This window comes from Leishmania mexicana, chromosome 20 (assembly GCF_000234665.1).
Source record: "Leishmania mexicana MHOM/GT/2001/U1103 complete genome, chromosome 20".
Taxonomy (NCBI): domain Eukaryota; phylum Euglenozoa; class Kinetoplastea; order Trypanosomatida; family Trypanosomatidae; genus Leishmania; species Leishmania mexicana.
Genome location: NC_018324.1, coordinates 1,726,375 through 1,749,685, shown reverse-complemented (window position 1 = coordinate 1,749,685; position 23,311 = coordinate 1,726,375). Strand labels below are relative to the sequence as shown.

Sequence of the window (23,311 nt, the reverse complement as noted above, 5' to 3'; positions counted from 1 at the left end):
ACAATGAATTACGAGATTACGCGTGCAATCCGTTCCTGTCACAATCTTTTATTTAGCGGAGTTTCTTCTCCTTTTGTGCTTTTTTTTCTTATTATTTCTTCGTTCATCTGGTGGTGCGTGATATTCATCTGTCTTCTCTCGCCTCCCCCCTCCCGCCCTTGACCACTGCAACGGGCGAAAAAAAAAAAGAAGAAGAGAAACCCCTCTCGGAGGCGCCCCTTTCCACTCCACAAGTGCACCTTTCCTTTGCCTCCGCTTCCCCGTCTCGTTACTTCACTTGCTGCCTCTCTCTCTCTCTCTCGTGCTTGGGTGCGTCGGCTTTGTAAGGAAGAAATGTAGTCAAAAGAAAACACACACACACACACAAAAGTAAACAGTGACATCTATAAAGGAGAAAGTGAAAAAACCTTGGTGGGCCGACGCGCACACACATACACACACAAACACGCCCACACACACGCATGGCAATGACACGCGGGCACAAAGGGATCGCACAAGTGCGAGCGAGAAGAAAATGAAAATGCATCCCTTGTGCTCATGACCCGGGTGGCGATGAGAAACACCACATTGCAGTTGTTTTAGGCGTCCACCAACTCCATCCAAATACGCGCACGAAACGTCTTGTATAGGTGGCGCACCAGTTCACGGAAGTCCATCCGCTGCTGGGCCTCGTAGAAGAATGTCAGCTTCTTCTTGTCAAATTGGTACTCAGCGTCGACAATCACCATTGGCAGAGAGTGGTCGAGCACCAGCTGCGCACACACATCAATGGCACGGCGCTCCAGTTCCGCCTGGGTGCTGAGCAACTGCTGCACGTCCGTCTCAGATGCCAGTCGCAAGACGGTGCCGTTGCCTACTCCAATGCTGCGCGGCAGTTTGCTGTCCGTCAGGCCAACGCCGACCACCTTGCGCTTGCGCGACGCAGAGGCAGTCTTGTCCGACGAACCGGCGCCACCGCTTGCGTGCCCGTGGCCGTTTCCTTCTTGCGCCACCTCGCACCAGACGTACACGACGAGACCCAGGTCCTCGCCACGGTCGCCGCCGACAATAACGTAGCTGCCCGGCGCAACGTAGTCATGTGATTCGTACTGGAGAACCCGCTTCCGTTTAAACTCCACGAGCACCTCGCAGCTGCTGCGAGGGTCAATGCCAAGCTTCCCAGGCGTGTCGGCAGCGCCACCGACAATCTTCAAGACCTTCGGACGCCCCCGCTCGTACGCGACACGCACGCTGGTCGTCAAATGCTGGTCGTGCAAGGCGCGCAGCGTATCGATAGGAATGCTATTCTTCGTCATGGCACCACCGCTAGTGCCGTTCGCGTCCGGCGACGGGTCGCCACCGTTGTCATGATGGCGGTCGCTTGGCGACACTTGAGCGTTATCTGGTTGGCTAGTCGGAATCACGTTCGGTGCCCTCTCCGTGTAGTCGATTGGACTCTGCGACAACTCCTCTGAGCCGCCGCCGCCGCCGGTGAGTTGCTCATAGAGCGAGTCGAAGTTGAAGGCGGAGGAAGTGGCCGTGTTCACGGGTGCAGACGACATGTTAAAGCGTTCAATAAGCTCGACCAGCGACAGCTTCTGTGTAGCCTGCGGAGACGCCATCAGTGAGTCGTGGTGGCTTCGGTTGCTGTTGTTCGGTGCCGTTGAGAAAAACTCTCCGCTGATGGAGTCGTCCATGGCGGACATTACGTTCAACCCACCTGCCAAGTGCGGCGGTGGCATGCTAGGGCTCTTGTTCGTTGGCTGAGAGAGGGCTAGCTGCTTCTTCGGTGGCGTCACGGCATCCGCCTTGTAGGAGCGCAGTGATCCCGGACCTGCCGTGGCTGCGTTGTTGCCGTTCAGAGCAGTGCTCAGATAACCACCAAGCGCACTGTTAGAACGCGCGCTCTCTGACAATGCCTCATTCATGCTCAGCACCGCGTTGGGTCCGTTCAGGCTGCCCATCAACGACCGAGTCGCGCCACCGGTGTTCGGACGCATCGGTGTGGCGTTCATAGCATTGGCGGCACTTGGCGTTGTCGCGACACCGCCGACCATGCCGCCGTTAGACCCGGAGAGGCCCAGTAGATCCGCACTCGGGATGTTGTGCAGCGCTGAAAAAAGAGACGGGTTCATGTTGCTGTATCCGCCATTGATCGTGTGCATCGGACTGAGCTGCAGTTGCTGCTGCAGCACACGCATCCGCAACTGTTCAATACGGCTATTCAGTTCGGCATAGGAGAGCTGTAGTGTTTTCTGCTGCTGGGCAAAAAACTCGTCGGCATCGATCACCAGCTTGCACACCACACTCGCCAGCTGCTCACGCTCCAAGGCTTGACTAGAGGCTGGTTGCGGCATCGAACAACCAAAGCGAAACGCCACTATAGCGGAATTTGTACGACAGGCAGGGTTCGATGGCTGTGTGTGTGTGTGTGTGTGTGTGTGTGGGTGGGTGTCTTTTGGTGACCAGGCAAAGGTGTAGTGGTGGGTCGGTTTCTTTCGGCTCCTATGAACGTGACGCAAAAAAAAATGCGAGCGTTGTGTTGTTGCCCCTTTTGCCCACCCCGCACCGACTCCCTTTCTCTGGCCTCTTCAACTTCTCTGTGCCCCAGAGCCTGTGTCGGTGTAGGCCTCTGTATTATGACTTAAAGGAGACAGAAGCTGTTTGCGGCCGCTTGACTTAAGAACAAGAGAACAACAACGAACAGAAGAGAAAGAAAGGGATAGTTGACAGACAACGCCGAGTGCAGCGACAGAGACGGTCAGACAGCGAGAGTGGGCACCCAAAGCACACACAAAAAAACCAACATGAAAAAATTTGCCGTGAACCGCGAAAAAACAAACAACAACGAGAAGGGCAAAGGAAAAAAAAAGAGAGGACAAAGCGTGCAGACGTGGGGACACTCACGCGAGAGCGGCAACAACCAAACAGCGAAAGAAGGCGGGGAGGGAAAGGTTAACTCTCGACAGAGAATAATAAGAACGAAACCGCTTTGAATCGGGCTGTGTTGTTTGTGCTAGCGAGTATACCTACTAGAAACCGGAGACACAATGGCAATGCGTGTGTCGGCGTGTGTGTGTGTGTGTGGTTGTGCGTAGTAGATTCATGGTGTCGGGGGTGCGTAGAATGCACCAGTGAAGACGGGGACAAAGAGGAAAGTGAGGGGATCGGCAGCGAACGAGAGTATGGCGAGGGGTGTACATTATTCGCAGACGGAAGACGAAAAATAAAGTCAGAGGAGCGGTAAGAGATGCTTGAGGGCTCGTGAGAAAATGCGAGCTGGCGTGCAGGGGAAAGGTGACGCAAACAAAACGAGGAAAGGCGCAAACACCAGGTCTATGCGCTGAACCTCTATCCCCCTCCTCCCCGCACCCATCACGGAACACATCCTCTGAGTAACTGACGCGTGATTCCGGCATGGGCATCTTGTGGACTCGAACGAGACGACAAAGAGAGGGGGGAAACAAGACGGCCGCATACAAACACGTCAGCGAGTGAGATGCCCTTCACTTTTGTTTTCACTCCTTGCGCAAATGTGTCACTCACGTAGCGCTTTCGGATGTGCTTCACAGGTCAAGCTAATAGTCAGTGGCAATTTGATCAACACAATGCCATCCGATGCTTGCAGTACTCCCGCCCTCTCCAGTCAAACGCGGCAAACTCCACGTCAGATCAGAGTTGCTTCACGCACGGTATATGCTTAACCATCGATAAAAGAGGTCCTGTCAACGCACCGAAAGCAAAGCGCAGTTATCGACCGACTACCCGCTCCCACGCAACTGCAGCCACAAACACGCCAAGCAAAGGAGTACAGAAAGCGGTGGAGAACCAACACACCAAAAAAAACCACGCGAGGTCGAGACGTCAAAAAGCAAACCGCAGAAAAAAAATTAAAAAATAGTCCTGCCGCGTCCGTCACTACTGTCTGCTCCCTCGCGCATACGACGAGGAAACGATGAAAAACGATCAACCTAGCAAAGAAAACCAACACACAACATAACCCACTCCCACTCGTATGCAGAGTGGGTTCACAGGTGCACACTCATCCTGCACAGGGCGCGTCACATATACTGGCAGGGGGGTCCGCACATATATACCTAGCGGCATTTTCATTTTCCTTCGGCGGGTCCATATTCCACCAAGTACAAGGTAACCAAAAAAACGTATACGCAACCACAGCTGCTCCACCGCCGCTGCCGCACCACGGCGACATCCAGGTCGTCTGGGACGCGCCCACCCTGCCCTGCCATCGAATCGGGCCACGCGTCCAACCAGCTCTCTCTCTGGCCTCCCCCTCCCTCTCTCGTCCACCCGCCGGCGGCGCGCCTCCCCACAGCCCACCCGCCCGGGACGTCGGAGGTGCCGTACGCTTCGCAGGCATGCGCTGTGGAGCCGATCGGCGTGCCTCTTGTTCTCCAATACGTACCCAGTCCTCGGCACGCTTCCTAGTGTGCTGGTACAAGCATACCATGATGGCAGCAAGTCGCCTCCGCGCAGAACGGCTCTGGGCCTGGCGCACCAACACGAAGCATCCGCCAGCTGTACCCAGGGGCAGTCGGCAGCCTCGTGGCTTTTCCAGATAGCGTGGCTAGTCGGCACTGATACCACGCGCTGAGGTGGTGGGCGTCATCGCGGACGGACATAAGCACAAAAAGAGCCACTGCCGCACACAGCAGAAGTGAAGCTGCCGCACATCCCAACCAGCCGCGGCATTATCCACGCGAGAGAAGAGGGGGAAAGTATACATAGATAGATAGAGAAGCAGGGCATGTGCAACACAGAAACAAACCTGAACGGACAGAGGAAAACAAAAAACAGGCAAGAGTGCACAGCACAGAAAAATCTGTAAAGCAGAAACGAAAGCGGAGAAGACAGACAAAGCGTGCAGGTCTCCAACACAAACGGGACGGGCAAACAAAGCACATAGCGGCAAATATGTTTCTGTGTTTGCACGCATATATTCGCCAAACCGCTGCGATGGACTTCAACAGACACGAACTTGGCAGGGAGCACTCACGACGTCTTTTTCCGCTGGACTAATCTGTGAGTCGTGAGACCTTCAAGGCGTACTCGATACGCTCTGCCTCTGTCATCTCCTCGAGCGGCTTGGTCAGGGGGACTAAATCGCGCAAACGGACAGGGTTTTGACTCTGCAGCTGGGCGCGCAGTCCCAGATACACATTGTCCGTCTTCGGGGACGCCGTCGAGTTGGGCACGGCATCAAGCAAAGGCTGCAGACCCAGTGCGCGACAGATCTCATTGCATTCGTGCTTCTCTATCCACTTGTCGATGCCCTCCTGCCCCATGTTGCCCATGCCGAGTCCCTTGCCGTCCTCCGTGTGAATTTGCGGGTCTGTAAGAAAGTCATTAACGCCTTGCAGATCGCACACGAGCATCGAGCCACCACTCTCCACTAGGGTAAAGTGTGAGAAGGCCTCTGCTGCTTCAAAGATCTCCGTTCGCCGCTTCGCCTCCGACGAGGTGAGGGCTGCTTTTTTGTCCTCGCGGTAGGTTTCGCCATAGTTGCTGTTGTACTTGGTGAATTTGCCGCTCAGCCTCGGCTCCATCACAAACATCACCTCCCCTGTATCTTGAGTCTTGTAAGAGAAAAACCCTGTACGTTTGTTGTGGGAAGTAACTGGGATGGTATCGCGAGGGATGCGAACTACGTAGCACTGAAGAAAAGAAATGTTCGGCTTGTGAACGTTGGTGAGGTGAATGCGGTTAAAGTTGTTCGCAAATTCCTCACACATGCACTGTGCGGCTCCCTCGTTGAAGTAGTCTTTCTCTACAACGTCACTGATGTTGCGGCGAAACATCTTAGCCACCATCGGTGTCCCAGCTCCCTCCTCATCCACGTCCTCCACTGCATAGCAGACTCGCATGCCACCGTGGCCCATGCCCTTGTGCGGGTGAGGAATCCGTATAAGGCAGTCACTTTCTTTCCAAACGTAGGAGTGCAGGTCGAAGATGTACTTGTTTGCGGTGCACACCACCGGCGACTCCTCCTCCGCCGGCGCAACGCCTTGGGCGGCGGGGTTCATGGGTTTTGCAGTGACAGAGATCAACAAGACGGTCTGTTCGACTAACTGCAAAGCCACCTTCTCTGATTTCTTCAGCGGGCTGCTCAAGATGAGAATTTGGGGAAGTAACCGTGGTGTCGGTCGTTTCACCCAGCGCGTGAGGTGGCCCTAGCGGCAATAAGAACGCAAAACGGAACAGACACAAGCACCAACGGTGACGCACAAGAGACGTTTTTTTTACACTCTAGCTCATCGAAGATTTTGCTTGCGAGGGCAAGAGCAGGGCCGGTGCAACTCTGTGTGCATTCAAAGCCAGCGAGGGAAGCGGGATGCCCTTTCGGGGCTCTTGGGTATTATCCACCAACTCGGTAGCCTCCTTTGGTTTGCCATACACACAGATACACAGCCTCTAAACAGAATTCTTTGCGTTGCTGCTTTTCTTCTTCGGCACTATACCTCCAGCGGAGAATCACGACCCGGTCCTTCCTACGTAGTTCCTGTTCTCTCTAATCCGCGGACGACCACTGTACTGTGCGCCGGGATATACAAGGTTAACACTAGGGCTGCAAGCACAAGCCTTGCCGAAGGCGCGAAGAGTCGCGAGCGCACACAGCAAAAACAACTTAAACAAATCAAAACAAAAAAAGGACGCATCGCGCGTAGGATAAAAGCGAAGATGTGGGGAGCGAAAGAGGATGTGGGGTGAGCAGACGGCATCGACCAAGAAACCCAACACCCAACATAGCCCACTCCCACTCGTACGCAGAGTGGGTTCACAGGTGCACACTCATCCTGCACAGGGCGCGTCACATATACTGGCAGGGGGGTCCGCACATATATACCTAGCGGCATTTTCATTTTCCTTCGGCGGGTCCATATTCCACCAAGTACAAGGTAACCAAAAAAACGTATACGCAACCACAGCTGCTCCACCGCCGCTGCCGCACCACGGCGACATCCAGGTCGTCTGGGACGCGCCCACCCTGCCCTGCCATCGAATCGGGCCACGCGTCCAACCAGCTCTCTCTCTGGCCTCCCCCTCCCTCTCTCGTCCACCCGCCGGCGGCGCGCCTCCCCACAGCCCACCCGCCCGGGACGTCGGAGGTGCCGTACGCTTCGCAGGCATGCGCTGTGGAGCCGATCGGCGTGCCTCTTGTTCTCCAATACGTACCCAGTCCTCGGCACGCTTCCTAGTGTGCTGGTACAAGCATACCATGATGGCAGCAAGTCGCTTCCGTGCAGAGCGGCTCCGGGTCTGGCGCACCAGCACGAAGCGTGGGTAGTCGACGCTAATGCCACGCGCTGAGGTGGCCGGCGCCATCATTGATTCACAAATGCAAAAGAAAAGGAAAGAGAGACACCGAACAAATCTCACAATCAACGCAGTCGTGATCGTGAGGAAAGTGAGGGTGTCATCGGTACACAAGAGCGTCAACAAGAAAAAAAACGTTGATTCGGAATGAGGCAAAAAAAAAGAAAAACCCTGAGAACGACATCGGGGGGAGGGTGTGGAGGGGTGGAACAGAGAGAGAGCGAGACAAAGGATGAGCGTTGAAAAAAAAAAGAATACAGAACGGAATCATGTCATGGACGTGGTCGGCGAGAGTAGAGCGAGGTAGAGCTTTTCAGCGAGCACCGCGGTACACCCTCGAGAACACGGACACCAATGAGACGCACCACTGTCGAGGCGAGCAGGAGATGAAAGCGAGAAGTGGAGTGGACGACAAAAAAAAAAACAAATCGCAATGAGGCAGTAGAGGCATCAGAAAACATTAAAAAAAAACAAGACACTGAGACGGCGACCCCACTACCGTATCAGCGGATGGGCGCGACCCTTTTTTTGTGTGTCGTTGTGGCGGTAAGGGCATCACCGACGCCCTCTGCTTGCCTCGTTCAATGAAGGTTGCCAGCATACATACAAAACGTCAAAGCGGAAAACAAAAAGGGGAACCGAAAAGACAAAGACACAAGCAAAGCACTGAGCGGCGGTGAGGGAGTGGGGGAGTGGGGGGGGGGGGGGCAAATGACATCGGAGGATGAGGGACCGAGAGGAGTCCGCAAAGGCCAGAAACGGAACGCCAAGGAGGCAGAGAGACGTGGTGTGAACTGACACTGAAAATACTTCTTCTTTGTGTTCGGTTTCACTGTGCCCATTCCACGGTAGACCATGAGCTCAAACGCTGCTCTACCACCACTTCGCGGAAAATCGCACGTCCATCCGCGCGCTGCAAAGCACTTCCCACCCCCCCCTCCTCCTCCTCCCACCCTCGGCACACACACGTTACAGCGGTGCGCCGACTCAGCCATCTCACAGCACAGCCCCGGCCTCACACTCGACCCACCCGCCTCGCAGCCGCCCTCCATCGCGACGGTCGCCACCCCTGCTGCACCCCCTTTGGCGTGACTCAGACTCACCACACCAGTGCGCAGGGCGAGGTCCGCGTCGGATACACGTTCGAGCCACGCTCACACTTTGCCTATCATATGGATGGCACAAGCGTGCTCACTGTCGCGGGTCGCTCCGACACAACGCCGTCCAGAACCTCACCGGCGGCATCAGTAGCAATGCGTCGCTCTCGCCTCCCCACGGCGTAGGGTACCTCACCCTGTCACAATCACAAGTGGTCCGGCAATTGGCAGGGGGGCCGAGGGAGCAGAGGGTGAGGGGAGGGCTTGCCGGGCATCCTTCCCACAAAGACGGAGGCGCAGGGCTGTGTGATACACCACGCACTGAGGTGTCCTTCGCCGTAAGGGCCCTGAAACCAAAAACAAAGAAGCAGAATAAGAGTCATTAGTGTGAAACAAAAAAGAATAGTAACAAAAGAAAAAACGAACGCCCCGCTCAGCAATGGCAAAACGTCGAATAATCGCGGCGGCACGTGGTGCGGAAGAGGAGAGAACGGCACCACGTACATGTGCACATGAAAATTGGCCACTGTGCTGGTGACCTCAATGCCGTAGCGATGCTTTCAGCGGCGCGTTGCCTGTTGTTTCCAGCCCCCTTCTGTCGTCTTCTTTGCGTGGGAATATGGGCAAAGTGGCACAGGGAGTCCGCGGATCGACTGTCTGCCACACAAACGCACACGCATAGGGGATGCCCACAGAGAAATCATAATAACATAAAAGCGCAAAAAGAAACGCCTTGAGCGGAGAGAACACAACAACTGGCAGCTGACAAGGACGATAAGAGTGAGGGAGGGGAAAAAAATCAGCGGCCAATACAAACACATGAAACAGAGCACGAGAACATACAAGTAGGCAACAAGACATCCAGAGAGCAACAAGGCACAATGGCGAAGAAGGGGGGGGGGTGGGGCGCGAAGTGGAGCACCCAAAAATCTACGGGGTACCAGGAGGGGAAGGGGGGAGACCATCCGGTTTGGAAACGCGACAAAAAAAGCCATATTATTCTGAATGTGCTCCTCACCAAGAGAGACCGGTGAAGGGCGAAGGGGCACAGCTGTACACTGCTCTCGACAGCGGCATCTACATCATCGTTATCCGTGCACATAGACGGGGCTCAAGGCACGAGTGCATGGACTGAAGAGCAAAGGGAGAATAGGGCAATGGAAAAAGTTGTCCACCACCATGTTTCGGCGATACGTGCCCCAGACGAACAGGGCTTCATACAGCATGGAAAAGAATACGAACAGACAATAACAAAGTGAAAAGACAGCACAAGGGCAGGCTCGCGTGCTCCGTAGCCTCAGTGCACAGTTGTGAACCAGTGCGTGGGTCCACACATAGACGCGTAGGCGTGAATATACTGGCACCTGTTGTGCCGTCCTGGTCGACGTGCCAGGAAACGCAAGACAAGCAGACCGTGAGGCGGCGCCGCCCTAACAACAACAACGACAAAAAACAGACACAAAGATGGACACAGGAAAGAGACAAAAGACTCCACGTAAAGCCGATAAAAAGGGGGGAAAAACGGAAAGGCCAACGATGAAAGCGAACATCGTCGCGCAAAAAAAAAATCCAAACCACTCGAGGCCTTTTGTGTGTGTGTGTTTGTTCGCTCCTAGCAAAGGTCACCGCACAACGCTAAAAAAAAATAAGAAGATACTCCATGAACGGAAGAAGCTGTGAGAAAAGGAGGAGGGCGGTGGCCAGCAAACACGCAGGTGTAAAAGCACGAAGAGGGTGGCCGAAACCAGCCGCACGGACAAATGACGGTAAAATCACAAGGAAGGAAACGACTAAACAGTGAGGAAAGAATGAGCTGCAGAGTGGGGAAACCCCAAAATACGAATTACAAAAAAAAACGCCTGTGCAGCTGTCACACGTTGCTCCAACACAACTCCTACGCACATATGCACAGACACATTTACGGTGTTATCTTGGTGCATGTCACGCCGAACGAACAACGCCACTGGCACGGTAAACTTTAGAAAACGGAAATTCGGCAAGGGAGACAAAGGGAAGAATGGAAAGAATGGGAGGCTGGAATTAGAGCGCTCATCCTGCAGTCGACTGAAAACAAAAAAAAACAGCAACAAGCGAGTTGCACGAGCAGTGAATTGAAAAAAAAGCACAGAGAGAGACACACACGCACATGCTCCGCCATCCATTGTACAGAGAGCGAGCAGAGGCATAATGAATGTACGCAAAACAAAAAAGAAAGCGAGGAAAACAAAAGGCTAACCAGACACAGGAAACAAAAGAAATTGAACTTTAACCAAGGACCAAAACACGCGTTTAAAGAGTGTCCAGTCGAGCGCAGAGCAGTGAGGGGAAGAGAGAGGGGAGATGGTGCAGCAGCCGGATTCGCCAATCGACGGACCTTGCTTTCTTTTTTTTCATTCCTGTACTCACCTGGCACCCTGTGTGCGTGTGTATACCGCTTCTTCCCATTTTTTTTCTGCCCCCACCAACCCCTCCGTTGTACCCCCTTTCTGGCTTGGTTCGCGGTCAACCAGAAATAGTTCTGCGGCACACCGCGTTAATGCACACGAGAGACGCGAAAGAAGAAAAAGACAGAGAACGTGTATTGAGAGCACGGGAGCCCGTCGGCCGTGCAGAGAAGACCTGTTATCTTCGTCGTTGTATGTATGAAGAGGGGGGAAGGGCACATGTGCGCGGCAGTCTTCCTCTATCAGGTGACTGAGCAGGTGGTTTGAAAATGTGTCCACCACCTTCACCGCCGCATCTGAGGCCCCTCCATGAGGAATGTGGTTGCCAACTCACACTCCGACGCGGGCAAACACCGGCACCTACTCACCCCCGGGCGCTGTCTCCCCAGGGCGCGGTACAAGTCGCTGAGAATAACAACGCCAACGGAGTCCGAACGAAGACGTCGCTCTTCCTCAGAATCTGCGCCTTCTTCTGAGCTGGGGCCGGGAAAGACGGCAGAGAGGGGTTGAGCGAGGCGCGGAAAGAGATCCAGGTACAGGGCAGGGCTCGCACTGAGCAAAGGCACGATAGGAGCAGCAACGAACCCATTGTTCACCGTGCACGCGTGCGGTTACACTGCGTCTGGGTTCCTTCGCATGTCCCTCTCTCGCTTTCCCGCTGCTTACTCCTCCATGCTGCCAATCACCTTGATGCGCTCGAAAAGGGCAACAAATCGGTTCTTCGTCTTCACATCATCTGTCACGGTGAAGTGCCTGTCGCGCAAGCTGTGGAGGTTGAGACTCTTGCATACGCCGGTGCAGCGGTGGCGCAGCGCGAACTTTTGGATGCCGCGGGCGCCAAAGTTGCCCATGTCCAGGCCCTGGCCATCGTAGGAGTGCATCTCCAGGTCCGTCAAATTGTTCCTCACGCCCTGCATGTCGCAGACGAGCAAGCCACCCTCACTCCTCTCCAGGGAATAGTGCGAGAGCGCCTCCACCGCCTCGAAGACCATGGTGCGCTCGCGGGCGGCATGCGGACTGAGACGGCATTCATTCGTGGGGTAGGCTTCGCCCATGTTACCGTTGTACTTGGTAAAACGACCAAGCAGCTTCTCCTCGACGCAGAACATCACCCGCTCCGTGTCCTCGGTGCGATAGGAGAAGAAGCCCGTGCGCTTGGCGAGCAGTTCCGGCGACAAGTCTGCACGGTCCAAGGCGATGACGGCGCCATCCAGCACATTCAGGCGCAAAGGACAATCCTCGTTCCTCTCTGTGTTGAAGTCCTTCGCGAAGAGCGACGACAGCTTCTGCACCGTCACACTCGTAAAGTAGTCCTTTTCCACCACATTCTTGATTGTGCGGCGGTACATCTTTGCCACCATCACGGATTCCTCGCAGGCCTCCGGGTCCACGTTTGTGATCTCAAAGCACACACGCATGCCACCCTGACCGATGCCACGCTCCGGGTTAACGATGCGCACAAAGACGCGCTTGGGCGTCCACGTCAAGTCGCCGATGTTAAGGTCGTAGCGCGTAGCGGGAATGATGTACGTTGTAGCGATTCCCTTCGACTGGAGGCGCAACAGCTCCCGCTGCGTCAGTGTGCGGCGCTGCCCTGCACTCTCCTTCGCGCATGCAGCACTGTGCTTCCAGCTCCGCTTCACCCACGGGCGGAGCACGGCTTCCTGCGAGCTCGGTGGGATTGGTCGCACAAAGGAGGCGACGGCGACAGCCGCTGTCGATGCAGTGGCCGAAGTGCTCGCACACGCCGTCTCCGACTGACTGACAACCGTGTCAGACGCCCCTGGCAGCATTACGTCCGATATCCTGCGCGATGGTGACGCAAACTCGAGCATCTTGTCGGAACTCACCTGGTGCTCCTGAACATGACTGATGAACCGCATCAACGGAGACGAAGAAATGTTGTATAGCTTCAACTGCCGCGGCAGCGGCTCCATCCCCAGAAGTTTGCACAAGTCGTTGCACTTGTGCGTCCGCGCCCAGGCGTCGATGCCAGCCTGGCCGTCGTTGAGCGTCTCGAACCCGCAACCGCTGGAAGTGTTGACATTTGGGTGCATGAGGAGACCGTCCTTACACTTGAAGTGGCACACTAACAAATGATTGCCCGACTTGTGCAACGTGAAGTGCGAAAAGGCGTCGACAACGTGGCGCAGCACGAGGTCGTCGAAGCCTTCGGCGTCCTTCGTCACGCCGTCGGCATTCGGTGAGCATTGCGGAGAGAAGGGCTGAAACTCCGGCTCAGCTACGAACATCACATCGCCGGAGTCTGCGGTGGTGCGAGCAAAGAAGTCGGAGTCGGGCACGGCTGCCTTGATGCAGTCCGGGATGTTGGCCTGTGGCACACGCACCGTGTAGGCAGCACAGAAATCGAGGTCTCGGTCCAGCACGTTGTTCGCGCGGTACTCGCGGAAGACCTGTCCCAGGGTCACGCACACACAGTAGGCGTCGCCGACGTGGTGGTAGTCCGCATCACGCGCGCCGGGCCGCAGAATGAAGCGCGCACGCATCGGCACCGGCCGCCCGCCCTCACGCTCCTCCTCGATGGCGAAGAAGGCATACCTGTCGGTCACGGTATCCGGCAACGCTGACGCGGATACGGAAAGTCGCATCGGGACCTCCATCCACTTGGCGTGAGTAGGCAGGAAGACGTACTTCACGGCATCGCAGGTCACCTTGAGTGGGACAGACGAAACTGGCGCCGGCTGAAGGGCGGCCATTGTAGGCGTAAAATCAGAGCTCTCCGAGACGGTGTCAACGGCAGAATCCTTCTTGTCGTTCAAGAACTGCGCCGCGTCCATGTGCACCATCACTCGCATTTGACGAACGCTCCGCAGGTAATCGGTATAGTGGTTCTCCTCCGCGTCGAGTGGGTTGGCACAGGCGGCAGAGTTTTTGATGCACTCACCGTCGTTGTTGGAGATGCCGAGGGCGCGGCAGGTGTCACCGCACCGATGCCGCTTGGCCCAGTCCTCCATAGCGCTCCTCCCTCCATCGCCCATGGGGAACCGCTCACTGTCAGTCGTGTGAAACAGAGGATCTAGCAGATATCCGTCGCTGCGCACGAACCCGTGTGCCACCATGCACGCGCGACTCCTGACGTAGGTGAAGTGCGAGAAGCCGTCTGCGATGTCGCGGTAGATATCACGCGGCCACATTGTGTCGCCGCGACTGTAGCACATGGTCTCGTCCACCTCACGAGATGCAAAGGAGATGCCGAGAGCCTCGCACGCGACGGTGTTTGGCTCCATCAAGAACATTAGCTGCCGTGTGTCCTGGGTGCGGTACGAGAAGAAGCCCTTACGCGCGGTGCGAACTGCCGGGTCGAGAACGGAGTCCAGGTCGAGGCGAACCACGACACGATGGGTGAGAAGCGGTAGGTGGAACTTCACGTAGTGGGAGCGGGCGTCCGTCAGCGTGTAGTCGCGTGCGAACTCCTCGCACAACGCCTGTGCCTGCCCAAGGCTGTAGTAGTCGGTCTCCGAGATGAGATCGATGTTGTGGCGGAATACCTTGGCGAGCATCGGTATCGCCGGCTTCACCAGGTCCAGCAACTCTACGGCGAAGGTGGCAAAATACTTATCCTGATGGATGCCGCGGTTGTAGTGCAGCACGCTAACTGTGATGGGGTAAGTCAACCAGCGCCTCGTGCGGTTGTTGAAGACGCACTTGTGCCCTCGCACAATCACCGGCGCGGCATCGCCGACCTTGCTTGACCGTACGTAGCGGTCCCGCGCGATCGCAGGGATGCGAGTCTGAAGCGACGGCACAGCGGATCCGCCACCGCCCTTCGTGGAGGACGCCTCGTCGGTAGAGCGTAGGCTGCTCGTCGGGCCGCCTGCATTGGGCACCCAAAGCACCGAAGTGGTGTCGTTGCAAAAACTGGCCTGGTCAACATCGAGGTACGTATGCTGGCGCCACACACAGACGGAGTCGGCGACCGTCGCGTTTGAGTTTGGCTTGCTTCGTGTATCAGAAGGGTTTCCCAATCCGTGATTCGCCACGGAGAAACTGCCGTTCGCACTGCTCGGGGACTCTAGGCACCCCTTTTCCATGGTATTAGCTGTACGTGAGGTAGACAAAGGCCAGAGAGGTGATGACCATCAGAGGTGCAAGCGAGGGAGCTGCACCGGCAGTATCCAAGCTCGAACAGGCCTCGGAAGGGCTTGTGTGTGTGTGTGTGTGTGTGTGTGAGGGGGGTGTCCGGGTGTGCAAACCTGCGCGCGTGTCAGCAGGCGTCTGCTGGCATGAGAAGAAACGTATAGATGAAGAGAACAAGACAAGAAAAAGAGAGCAAACATAAAGTGCTCCGATGGTAAGAGAAAGAGCAAAAGTGAGCGACCGCACTCTGAAGACAGACTCACGAGGGCCACAGGTACGGCCAACAATAGGCATGGACAAGAAAACGGAGACCCAAAGAATGTATCAATGAATACAGGCAGGCGTGGGCCTTTCGTTTCGTTGTTGTTTTTTTTGTTCCTCTTTTCGGTCAAGGGAGAGGAATGGTGGAGTGAAGCACTCCACATGCTGACGTAAGCACCGTCCCCCCCCCTTCCACTAAAAAGCAGAAGACAGGTAGAAAGAGAGGGGCGGCGGCGGCCAGGTAAGGTTGGGCTCAAGCGAAGAGAAAGACACATACGCACCTGCGAAACTTCGCACAAGAAACAGATCAGAGGTCTTCCGCCGGAACGCACACGGACACACACACACAAAAGAAATGTGAAAATGGAGAGCAGCTCTACCTTGTTGATGTTCTTCCTGCTCGTGTGGCGGATGTTCAGGAAGGGGGTGAAGGTGTCTGCGCGGTGGCGTACTAGAGTGCCTTCGTCTCTCTGTATGCTTTCACGTTTTTCTGCTCGTGTAGCCTTCTTTGCTGTGCGCAAAGCACGAAGACACGCAGATGCGCGGCGGAACGACGAGATCGATCGCGCCACGCCGTTGTCCCCGACGCCCCCGTTACTCTTTGTTTTTCCCTCGTTTTTCCTTGTCTGTGCATGCAAGAGACGGCAGACAGCAACTAAGAGGGTGTTCGAGAACACGCAGGGGTGCACCGAGTACAAGGCAGTCAGAGTCGCATGTCTCACGCGCACACCGCACGAGCAAGTCGGACGAAAAAAAAGAAAAAGTCCATGCAAAACATGGTAGTCAAATGGGAAGACAATGAAGTGAGGCAGGGGTGGGAATTGAGAGGAGCGAAAAAAAAAATTGCAGGGGAGGTGGGAAAGATAAAGAGCAGAAAAGGGAACGCGAAAAGAGGCGGTAAAGAGCGCGAGGATTTAAAAAAGGGCAAAGACCAACCGTTGGCATCCGTCGAGACGCAGGGCGGCGGAGGTGTGCAACACGCGTTCACGCACTCATCGCCCGGACATGGGCAAGCGACGGCGGACGCCGGACACTGGCGAGTGGTGCAGCATACGTCGCAGCGACAACGTCCACCACTTGGAGACCGCATCCCTTCCTCCCGTCCTTCTTCCCTCCAGACTCTCCCAGCACGTAAAGCCAATGGCGTCACCTCGAGGAGGTCGACTGTCAAAACTTCTCCTAGCCTGCGATCTTGCTGACATGCCTATGTCTCCGGGGGGGGGGGCAGCACGTCAACTGCACCCCACTGGCACCGTTTTTTTTCCCAATGGCTAGGTAAACCGTGCAACGCGCATTTTATTTTGCTTCAGGTGCGATTGGAGAAGTTACTCGCAACACCTGAAGTGAGGCGAGAGCGAACGCTCCAACGCCCCCCCTCCTCCTTCGCTTTGTGACTGGATCGCTGCTTCCAACAGGAAGACACCACGACACCACACACAGAGACACAAGCACCGCAAACAGCAAATGGCAAAAAGAAAAAAGAGAAAACTCCACCCTCTTCCGCATTTTTTCCGCAGAGCGTTTTTTTTGTCGTCTACATCGTTGAAAAAGAGAAGGCGGCGCAGTCTGAGACCGAGTTCATCCATGCAGCAGATTCGCCTCCCCCGCCAATATAGGCTTCTCCACAGTCCGGTAAACGCCGCTTTCCCCTTCCGTCCTCGTCCGCTTGAGAGGTAAGTGTGTCGCCGTGGGCGACTTGGATACGCATTTTTGCGCGGCTCTTGCAGCGCCACGTGTGCTGCAACGTTACAAGCACAGACGGGAGAGAAGCGGGGTTCTGCTCTGCACAAATCAACAGAGTAACAGCCTCCTTGGTGTCCTATTTCCTTGGATGTATTCCTGTGGCACTTTTGTCTGCGCGGCGCTCTTCGCTGACTTTTTTTCGATGGCCTGTCTTGCCTTCTTTCTACCGAGCGTGTTTTGCCGACGGTTTCTATGGCACAAGCGACCGGAAGTGGGCAGGATAAAAAAACGTTCTCGAGACAAAAACACATCTGCCCCTTCCACATACACACACAGCCCTCAAGTAGTGAACACAGCAACTCATGCACCGTTGCGTTATCCTGAAGGCAGAAGGCCCGCTCGTCACGTGAGATGAGGGGAGGAAAGAGAAAGAGAGAGGACACGAGACGCCAAAAAAAAAACAAGCCGTCGCACCACCGACAAAATCGCGTTCAAAAACGCAGAGTGACGACAAAATAAAATCACCAAAAGGTAAAAGGAGGAACCTCGAATGGATTTCGTGGCACCATCGCCGTCGGGGCACATTCCCCCTCAAGCGCGCCGACATCAATCAAAGCATGAGTGAGGCCAGCAGACGCCCGCGCATGAAACGCGAAAAGACAAATGAAACAGAAGCGAAGAAGTAAAAAAAAGCAGCATCAGATTCTACATTCTGATTTCACATCCGAGTCAACAAAAAAAAACGTATACGCAACCACAGCTGCTCCACCGCCGCTGCCGCACCACGGCGACATCCAGGTCGTCTGGGACGCGCCCACCCTGCCCTGCCATCGAATCGGGCCACGCGTCCAACCAGCTCTCTCTCTGGCCTCCCCCTCCCTCTCTCGTCCACCCGCCGGCGGCGCGCCTCCCCACAGCCCACCCGCCCGGGACGTCGGAGGTGCCGTACGCTTCGCAGGCATGCGCTGTGAAGCCGATCGGCGTGGATCCCGTTGTGCTTTTTGCGTCGATCACGTATGCCCTACTCACCTCTCGATGCTTTGTTTCTAAATGATACACCATACCGTCAACGGTCGGAAGCGCGTGCGCGCAGTGATGGCAGTTCAGTATCTCGGGGCCTGCTGCTCAACGACGTTGTTGTCTGTGGAGATGGGCTCGTTGCCACCCTCCTATGGTAACCTCGATGCCACGGCGGGGGGAGGTCTCGATGGCGTGTCCGCATCCGCCGCGACCGGTGCAACGCTGCGGTGAGTGTGTGGCGGCACGGGCGCCCCGCCTTCTGCCGAATCCGCACGCCCTCAACAGGCGTCGGGGTGTCAAGCGGAAGGTGCCCGTGCAGAGATGGGCCGTTCAAAAGAGAAGCTAAAATGAAAAAGGAGTCTCGGTTCTGTCCTTCAAACCTCTGATTCAGACGAGCGTGCCTTCAGCCCCTTGGTTGATTGGTGTCATCCCCTCGCTTTCTGAGTTCGTTCGTCAACAGTGGCGACAAACCGTATTAAAAAGAAAAAAACTTAAGCAGGGTTGGTCACTGTGTCCGGGAGAAAGTGCTGTGACGACGGAGGAAGGGCAAAAGGGAGGTTGCAGGGGTTGGAGTGTCCATGAGCGCCAGCAATGTCGCGCCATACACAAATAAAAGAAGTGATGTTGGTGAAAAAACGACGCGCTCGCAGACTGATCGTCGCACGGCAACAACAGAAAAAGAAGACAAAGAAGAAAAAGCAGAGAGCCAATGACTGCAATGTTCCGTTCCTTTATATATATATATATTGGGGGTGTCATTGTGTCTTCAACGTTCTCGAGTGTCCTAATCCACAGCTCCCTTCGATGAGTCGACTCGCTCTCTCCCCTACATCCGGCGGCTTCCTACACTCGAGGCGCGTTGAGGACCAGAGCCCACGTCAAAGTAGCGTTAAATGCGGTGCGGGGAGGGCGGAAACATATACATAACGAGTCGCGTCCTCTTCGGACCAGAGTATTCGTTTAGAGGACAAAGTGGTACTACACAAAAAAAGATGCTGAGCGACGCTTCTCAAGGCCCCAGCTGCGCCCGACGCACAAATCTCGAAATGGAAAGTATATGTGACCGGAGGAGAAGGCATAAAATGCTGTCGATCGAAATATGGGGAGCATTGCAAACAAAAAAAAGAAGGAAACCATTACACAGTCAGACAGCGAGCAAAACACACGGACACCGCAACGATCACACGACGGGGAGTTTCAAACAGCCAAAAATAGAGAATGGATGAGATCCAAATGGTGATGGGCAAGGCGATGCATGGGGTGCACGGAACGGATGCGAACAACCACCACCCTCCCCCTCCAAAAAAAAAATCAAAGAAGAAGACATGTAAAAGCAAGTGACGGTCGAGCAGGAAAAACGGCGGGTCGCTAACGGAAAGACGCCTCAGCGAGCAGGAAGACAAATCGCGTCGAAGCAGATGCGCAGATCGATACACAAGCCCCTGCGCCCGTCTGCGTGGTGAGCGTCCCGAAAGAGAAACCTAGGGAGGGGAGGAGAAGAGAAAAAAAACTAATGGCTTTTGGCTGTGCAGAAAAATCCAAGGCGATGGCACTGGAAGAAGCAGAAGGGAGACGGAGATAGTTATCGCACGCTCACCTGCACAGAACAACACCAAGTCCCTCCATGCGCTTTGAGCGGCGTCTAGGCTTGTTCACTTGCAGACTCACGCAGAGGGAGTTCCGTTTTTCGTGCATCTCGAAAGCGTATTTAGACACGCGCTCCCGTCGCCCACTCCCCATACTCTGTGAGCCGCCTGAAGGTGAGAGGGGGAACTACCGGGGGGAGGGGGACGACTCATCACAGCACAATAACGGGCTCAGCAAACGGTGCTGTGGATGAAGCGTTTCACAAGAGAGACGCAAAAGAAAAAAGGGCACAGGATAGAGAGAACAACGCCCAGAGTTGATCACCCCGACAGCAGCGCCGAGAGCCGCATGGCGTACTCCAACCGCTCATCATCGGACATCAAAGAGAGCGGCTTTGACAGCGGAATGATGTCCTCGGGACGCACCGAGTTTCGACTGCGCAGCTTGGCCCGGAGAATCTGATAGTAGCTTACGCGACTCTCATTCTCTGCCGTTCGCAGGAAGTTTCTCAGGCCATTGGAAACCGGTTCGAGCATCATGGCTCTGCACACCTCGTTGCATACGTGAGCCCCCATCCACTTGTCGATGCCCTCCTGCCCCATGTTGCCCATGCCGAGTCCCTTGCCATCCACCGTGTGAATCTGCGGGTCTGTAAGGAAGTCGTTTACGCCTTGCAGATCGCACACGAGCATCGAGCCACCACTCTCCACCAGGGTAAAGTGCGAGAAGGCCTCTACCGCCATGAGTACGCGGTGCCGCTTCGTCTCCTCCTCCAAAGTCCGCCGCTTCTCAAAGCCATCATACACGTCACCAAAATTGTTTGTGTACTTGGTAAAGTTCCCTTTTAGGCGCGGCTCCATTGCAAAGAGGATGTCGGCAGAGTCCGTTGTGCGGTATGAGAAGAAGCCCGATCGCTTGTCCTGGTACGCCTCCGGCACCTCGCTCAGCTTGATGCGCACCGTCTCGCACTGCAGGAACGAGACGACGTGCCGCTGAAAGCCCTCCGGCACTTGTACCCTGTTGAACTTCTCCGCCAAAATGCCGCAGATGCACTGCGCCTCGCCTTCGTTGAAGTAGTCGCTCTCCACCACCCTTGAAATATTATGGCGAAACATCTTCGCCACCATTTGGGAGCTGAACCCAGTCTCGTCCAGCTCCTCCAACGCGAAGCACACGCGCATCGTCCCCTGGCTCAAACCGCGATTCGGGTGTAGCACGCGAAGCATCGTGTCTACTCCCTTCCACGCACACGTCTTTACATCGTAAACGTACTTATGCGCCGGCACCAGCACATCCGGCTCGTCCGTGGGCAAGTGTTCCGCGCCTTCGTGCGTGTGCATCGGTGAGGTCCACTCCTTCGGAGAAGACTCTGGCACTGGCGCGCGACTTGGCTGCGGCGCTGCGGCCGCCTTCGTCTTCACGAGCAGCATGGGGTTCGCTGGTGGCGGTGCGGCGTCTCTGGTGCCAGCTTCCAGAGGCACCCCATTTTGGCCAGAGGCTCTGCGCGTTGCGGCAGCAGGTTGCGGAAGTGATGTGGACAGTGACGACGATGCCAAATCGGAAGATTCAGCAGAGGGTAATCGCTTTAGATCTGGCCCTCGCGGCGGAAGACCAGGGCTACTCCGAGACTTCGCATTCAAAGGCTGAGCAGACGGCGTAGGCGCGGTGAAGCTCTGGGACAGAGGCGTGGAGGCAGACGAAGTGCTCTCCGAGGTGCCACTTTTCCTCACTGGACACTTCTTTCGAATGTATGGAGGAGGCTTTGTGCTCTCTGCCCCATTTGCCTGCGCCGGCGGTGCGGGGAGTGGCGCTACACTCCGAGGCTGTTTCAGCACCGGTGCTGCGGCGGCTCCGGCGCTCTTGCTCAACTGCTGGTCGTCGTACAGTAACGTTCCGGATGGCGATGTAACCAAAGGTGACAGCAAAGACGCCGATCTCGTGATGGAGAACGATGCAGCCCTTCCGTCCCCGTCGGAGCCGCTGTGCTGCTGCCGGGTGCCCGGCGACGACGACGAGAGCACCAGCGGGCCCGGAAACGGACTTCCCTGGCCCAAATCATGCAGTGTGCTGGCGAGGGAGTGCGCTGAGGGTGAGATCACACCGCCGCCATTGTTGTCTGCAGCGGCAGTCGAAGATACACTGCGTGTGGAACTCGATGCGTGCCGTGGGTTGCCACGAGGGCTGTTGGATTTGCTACAAAGTAGCTCCTGGCTGCCCTCGGTGCTGCGGGTGCACTTCAACGCAGTGTCCTGTGCGCCTCGAATCCCCCGCGGCGTGTCAGAGTGCCTTCTTGTCCGCAGAGCAGTAGGGGTGTCGCCGTCCATCTTGGCCAAGACAAAACGAAGAACTAGAAAGCTAAGCAAAAGGCAGCGCGCACTCGACAACGCATCAACACAGGAGGTGCGCAAGTGCACTTGCCGTCGCAGAAAGGGCGGGAAATGGCGCGCTCAAGCACGCACACACAAGCAAAAAGAAAAGAGGCTCTTTGTCAAAAGGGAGCGTCCGCTGGCAAATGACTCACTCCGCTACAGCCTGTGATATATGCACCACACGGTGAGAAGGGGGTGGAGGGCGGGCGAGGCTGGGAACACAAGCAGAGAGGCGCGAAGCACGAAATCCGTCGAGAACGTGATGTACAACAAAACGACAGCACACACACACACGCAGAGAACCAGAGAGGAAGAGGGAGAACGGTGAGTGGTGGGGGGGTGGGGGTGGGCGTTGTGTGAGGGAGAAGAGGGTGACGGAAGAGACAAAACCAGAAAAAGGAAAAACGTGAACACTAGAAGACGAAGACTCCTCTTTCCTCCCAAACACCCACATACACGCACGTGCGCGTGCTAACAGAAAGAAAAAAGGGGGCGACGCAGACAGCACCCAATAATATCGCTGAGACGACAGAAAACAAAGAGCGCTGACGAAGAGGAAGAGAGGATGAGCAGACGATATACACGCCCAACAGGGCGATGAGGCGACAAAACAAAAAAAAAAGAAAAAGATGGGGAACGAACGACAAAAGGCACACTTGGGAACGACAGCGACGAAGAACAGCAAGAAAGAAGAGACGGATGAGGTCACTTACAATCATCCAAGGTAAGAGCGACGTGGCAGTGCGGTGCGGGGGGAGGGGTGAAAGGAGTGATAAAAAAACCGCGAGGAACTGAATTCGTCAGCGATGGAACCCACTCAGCTACTTCGTTCTCTTATGTCCTGTCTCCAGTGAAGTGTCCGAAGGTCTACTTCGCACAACTTCTGGTGAGATGGTAGGCTGCCGTACCTTAACGTTCTTCGCATGTGTCAGTGCTCACAAGAGTGACGTAGGTGGCCAGAGCAGCACGTCTTTCTCAGGTGTATCGATGAGGACGAAAGACGGAAACGAAAGCAATGGGCGGCAGCGAGGCGCGAGGAAGAAAATGCAGCGCCAAGCAAAGAGTTGCCGCAACGACGTCTCCGTCGACGCAAATCCGAAATAATGTGTGGTTGCTGCCGTCCTCCCACCACCAAGACGCTCGCTTCAGTGCACAGCCTATATATATATATATATATAGGCAGTGAAGAAACGGAAAACAAATGTTTACGCGGCGCACTAGCGAACCGTGTTATCGCTCGAAGCGCAAGAGCGAGAGCGAGGGAGACAGGGAGAAATGATCGAAAAAAAAGATAAAATGAAAAGTAAGCAGAGGAGAACAGAGCTGCAATGGGCGACCATAAAAGACGGCACAAGTGAAAAAAAAAAAGAAATATATGAAAACAAAAAAAAAACACCAACGTGTAGAGGGCGCGCACAGGGAAGGGGAGGAAAAGGGA

At 55.5% G+C, this 23,311-nt stretch overlaps 4 protein-coding genes across 4 annotated transcripts; all 4 read right to left on the bottom strand.

Annotated features, from left to right (window-relative positions):
- Positions 1 to 578: 578 nt before the first annotated feature.
- Positions 579 to 2,336, bottom strand: LMXM_36_4560 (conserved hypothetical protein; the record flags this gene model as incomplete). Its single annotated transcript, XM_003874765.1, has 1 exon — positions 579 to 2,336. One exon carries the CDS (start codon positions 2,334 to 2,336, stop codon positions 579 to 581), a length of 1,758 nt encoding a protein of 585 aa, XP_003874814.1.
- Positions 2,337 to 5,015: 2,679 nt separating this feature from the next.
- On the bottom strand, positions 5,016 to 6,023 carry LMXM_36_4551 (myosin heavy chain kinase a-like protein; the record flags this gene model as incomplete). Its single annotated transcript, XM_003874764.1, has 1 exon — positions 5,016 to 6,023. One exon carries the CDS (start codon positions 6,021 to 6,023, stop codon positions 5,016 to 5,018), a length of 1,008 nt encoding a protein of 335 aa, XP_003874813.1.
- Positions 6,024 to 11,517: 5,494 nt separating this feature from the next.
- LMXM_36_4550 (related to elongation factor-2 kinase efk-1b isoform-like protein) lies at positions 11,518 to 14,103 on the bottom strand (the record flags this gene model as incomplete). The annotated part of the gene is made up of 1 exon (XM_003874763.1): positions 11,518 to 14,103. One exon carries the CDS (start codon positions 14,101 to 14,103, stop codon positions 11,518 to 11,520), a length of 2,586 nt encoding a protein of 861 aa, XP_003874812.1.
- A 5,721-nt stretch (positions 14,104 to 19,824) lies between these two features.
- Positions 19,825 to 20,934, bottom strand: LMXM_36_4540 (elongation factor-2 kinase-like protein; the record flags this gene model as incomplete). The annotated part of the gene is made up of 1 exon (XM_003874762.1): positions 19,825 to 20,934. The coding sequence occupies one exon, from the start codon at positions 20,932 to 20,934 to the stop codon at positions 19,825 to 19,827; it is 1,110 nt and encodes a 369-aa protein (XP_003874811.1).
- Between the last annotated feature and the right edge of the window lie 2,377 nt (positions 20,935 to 23,311).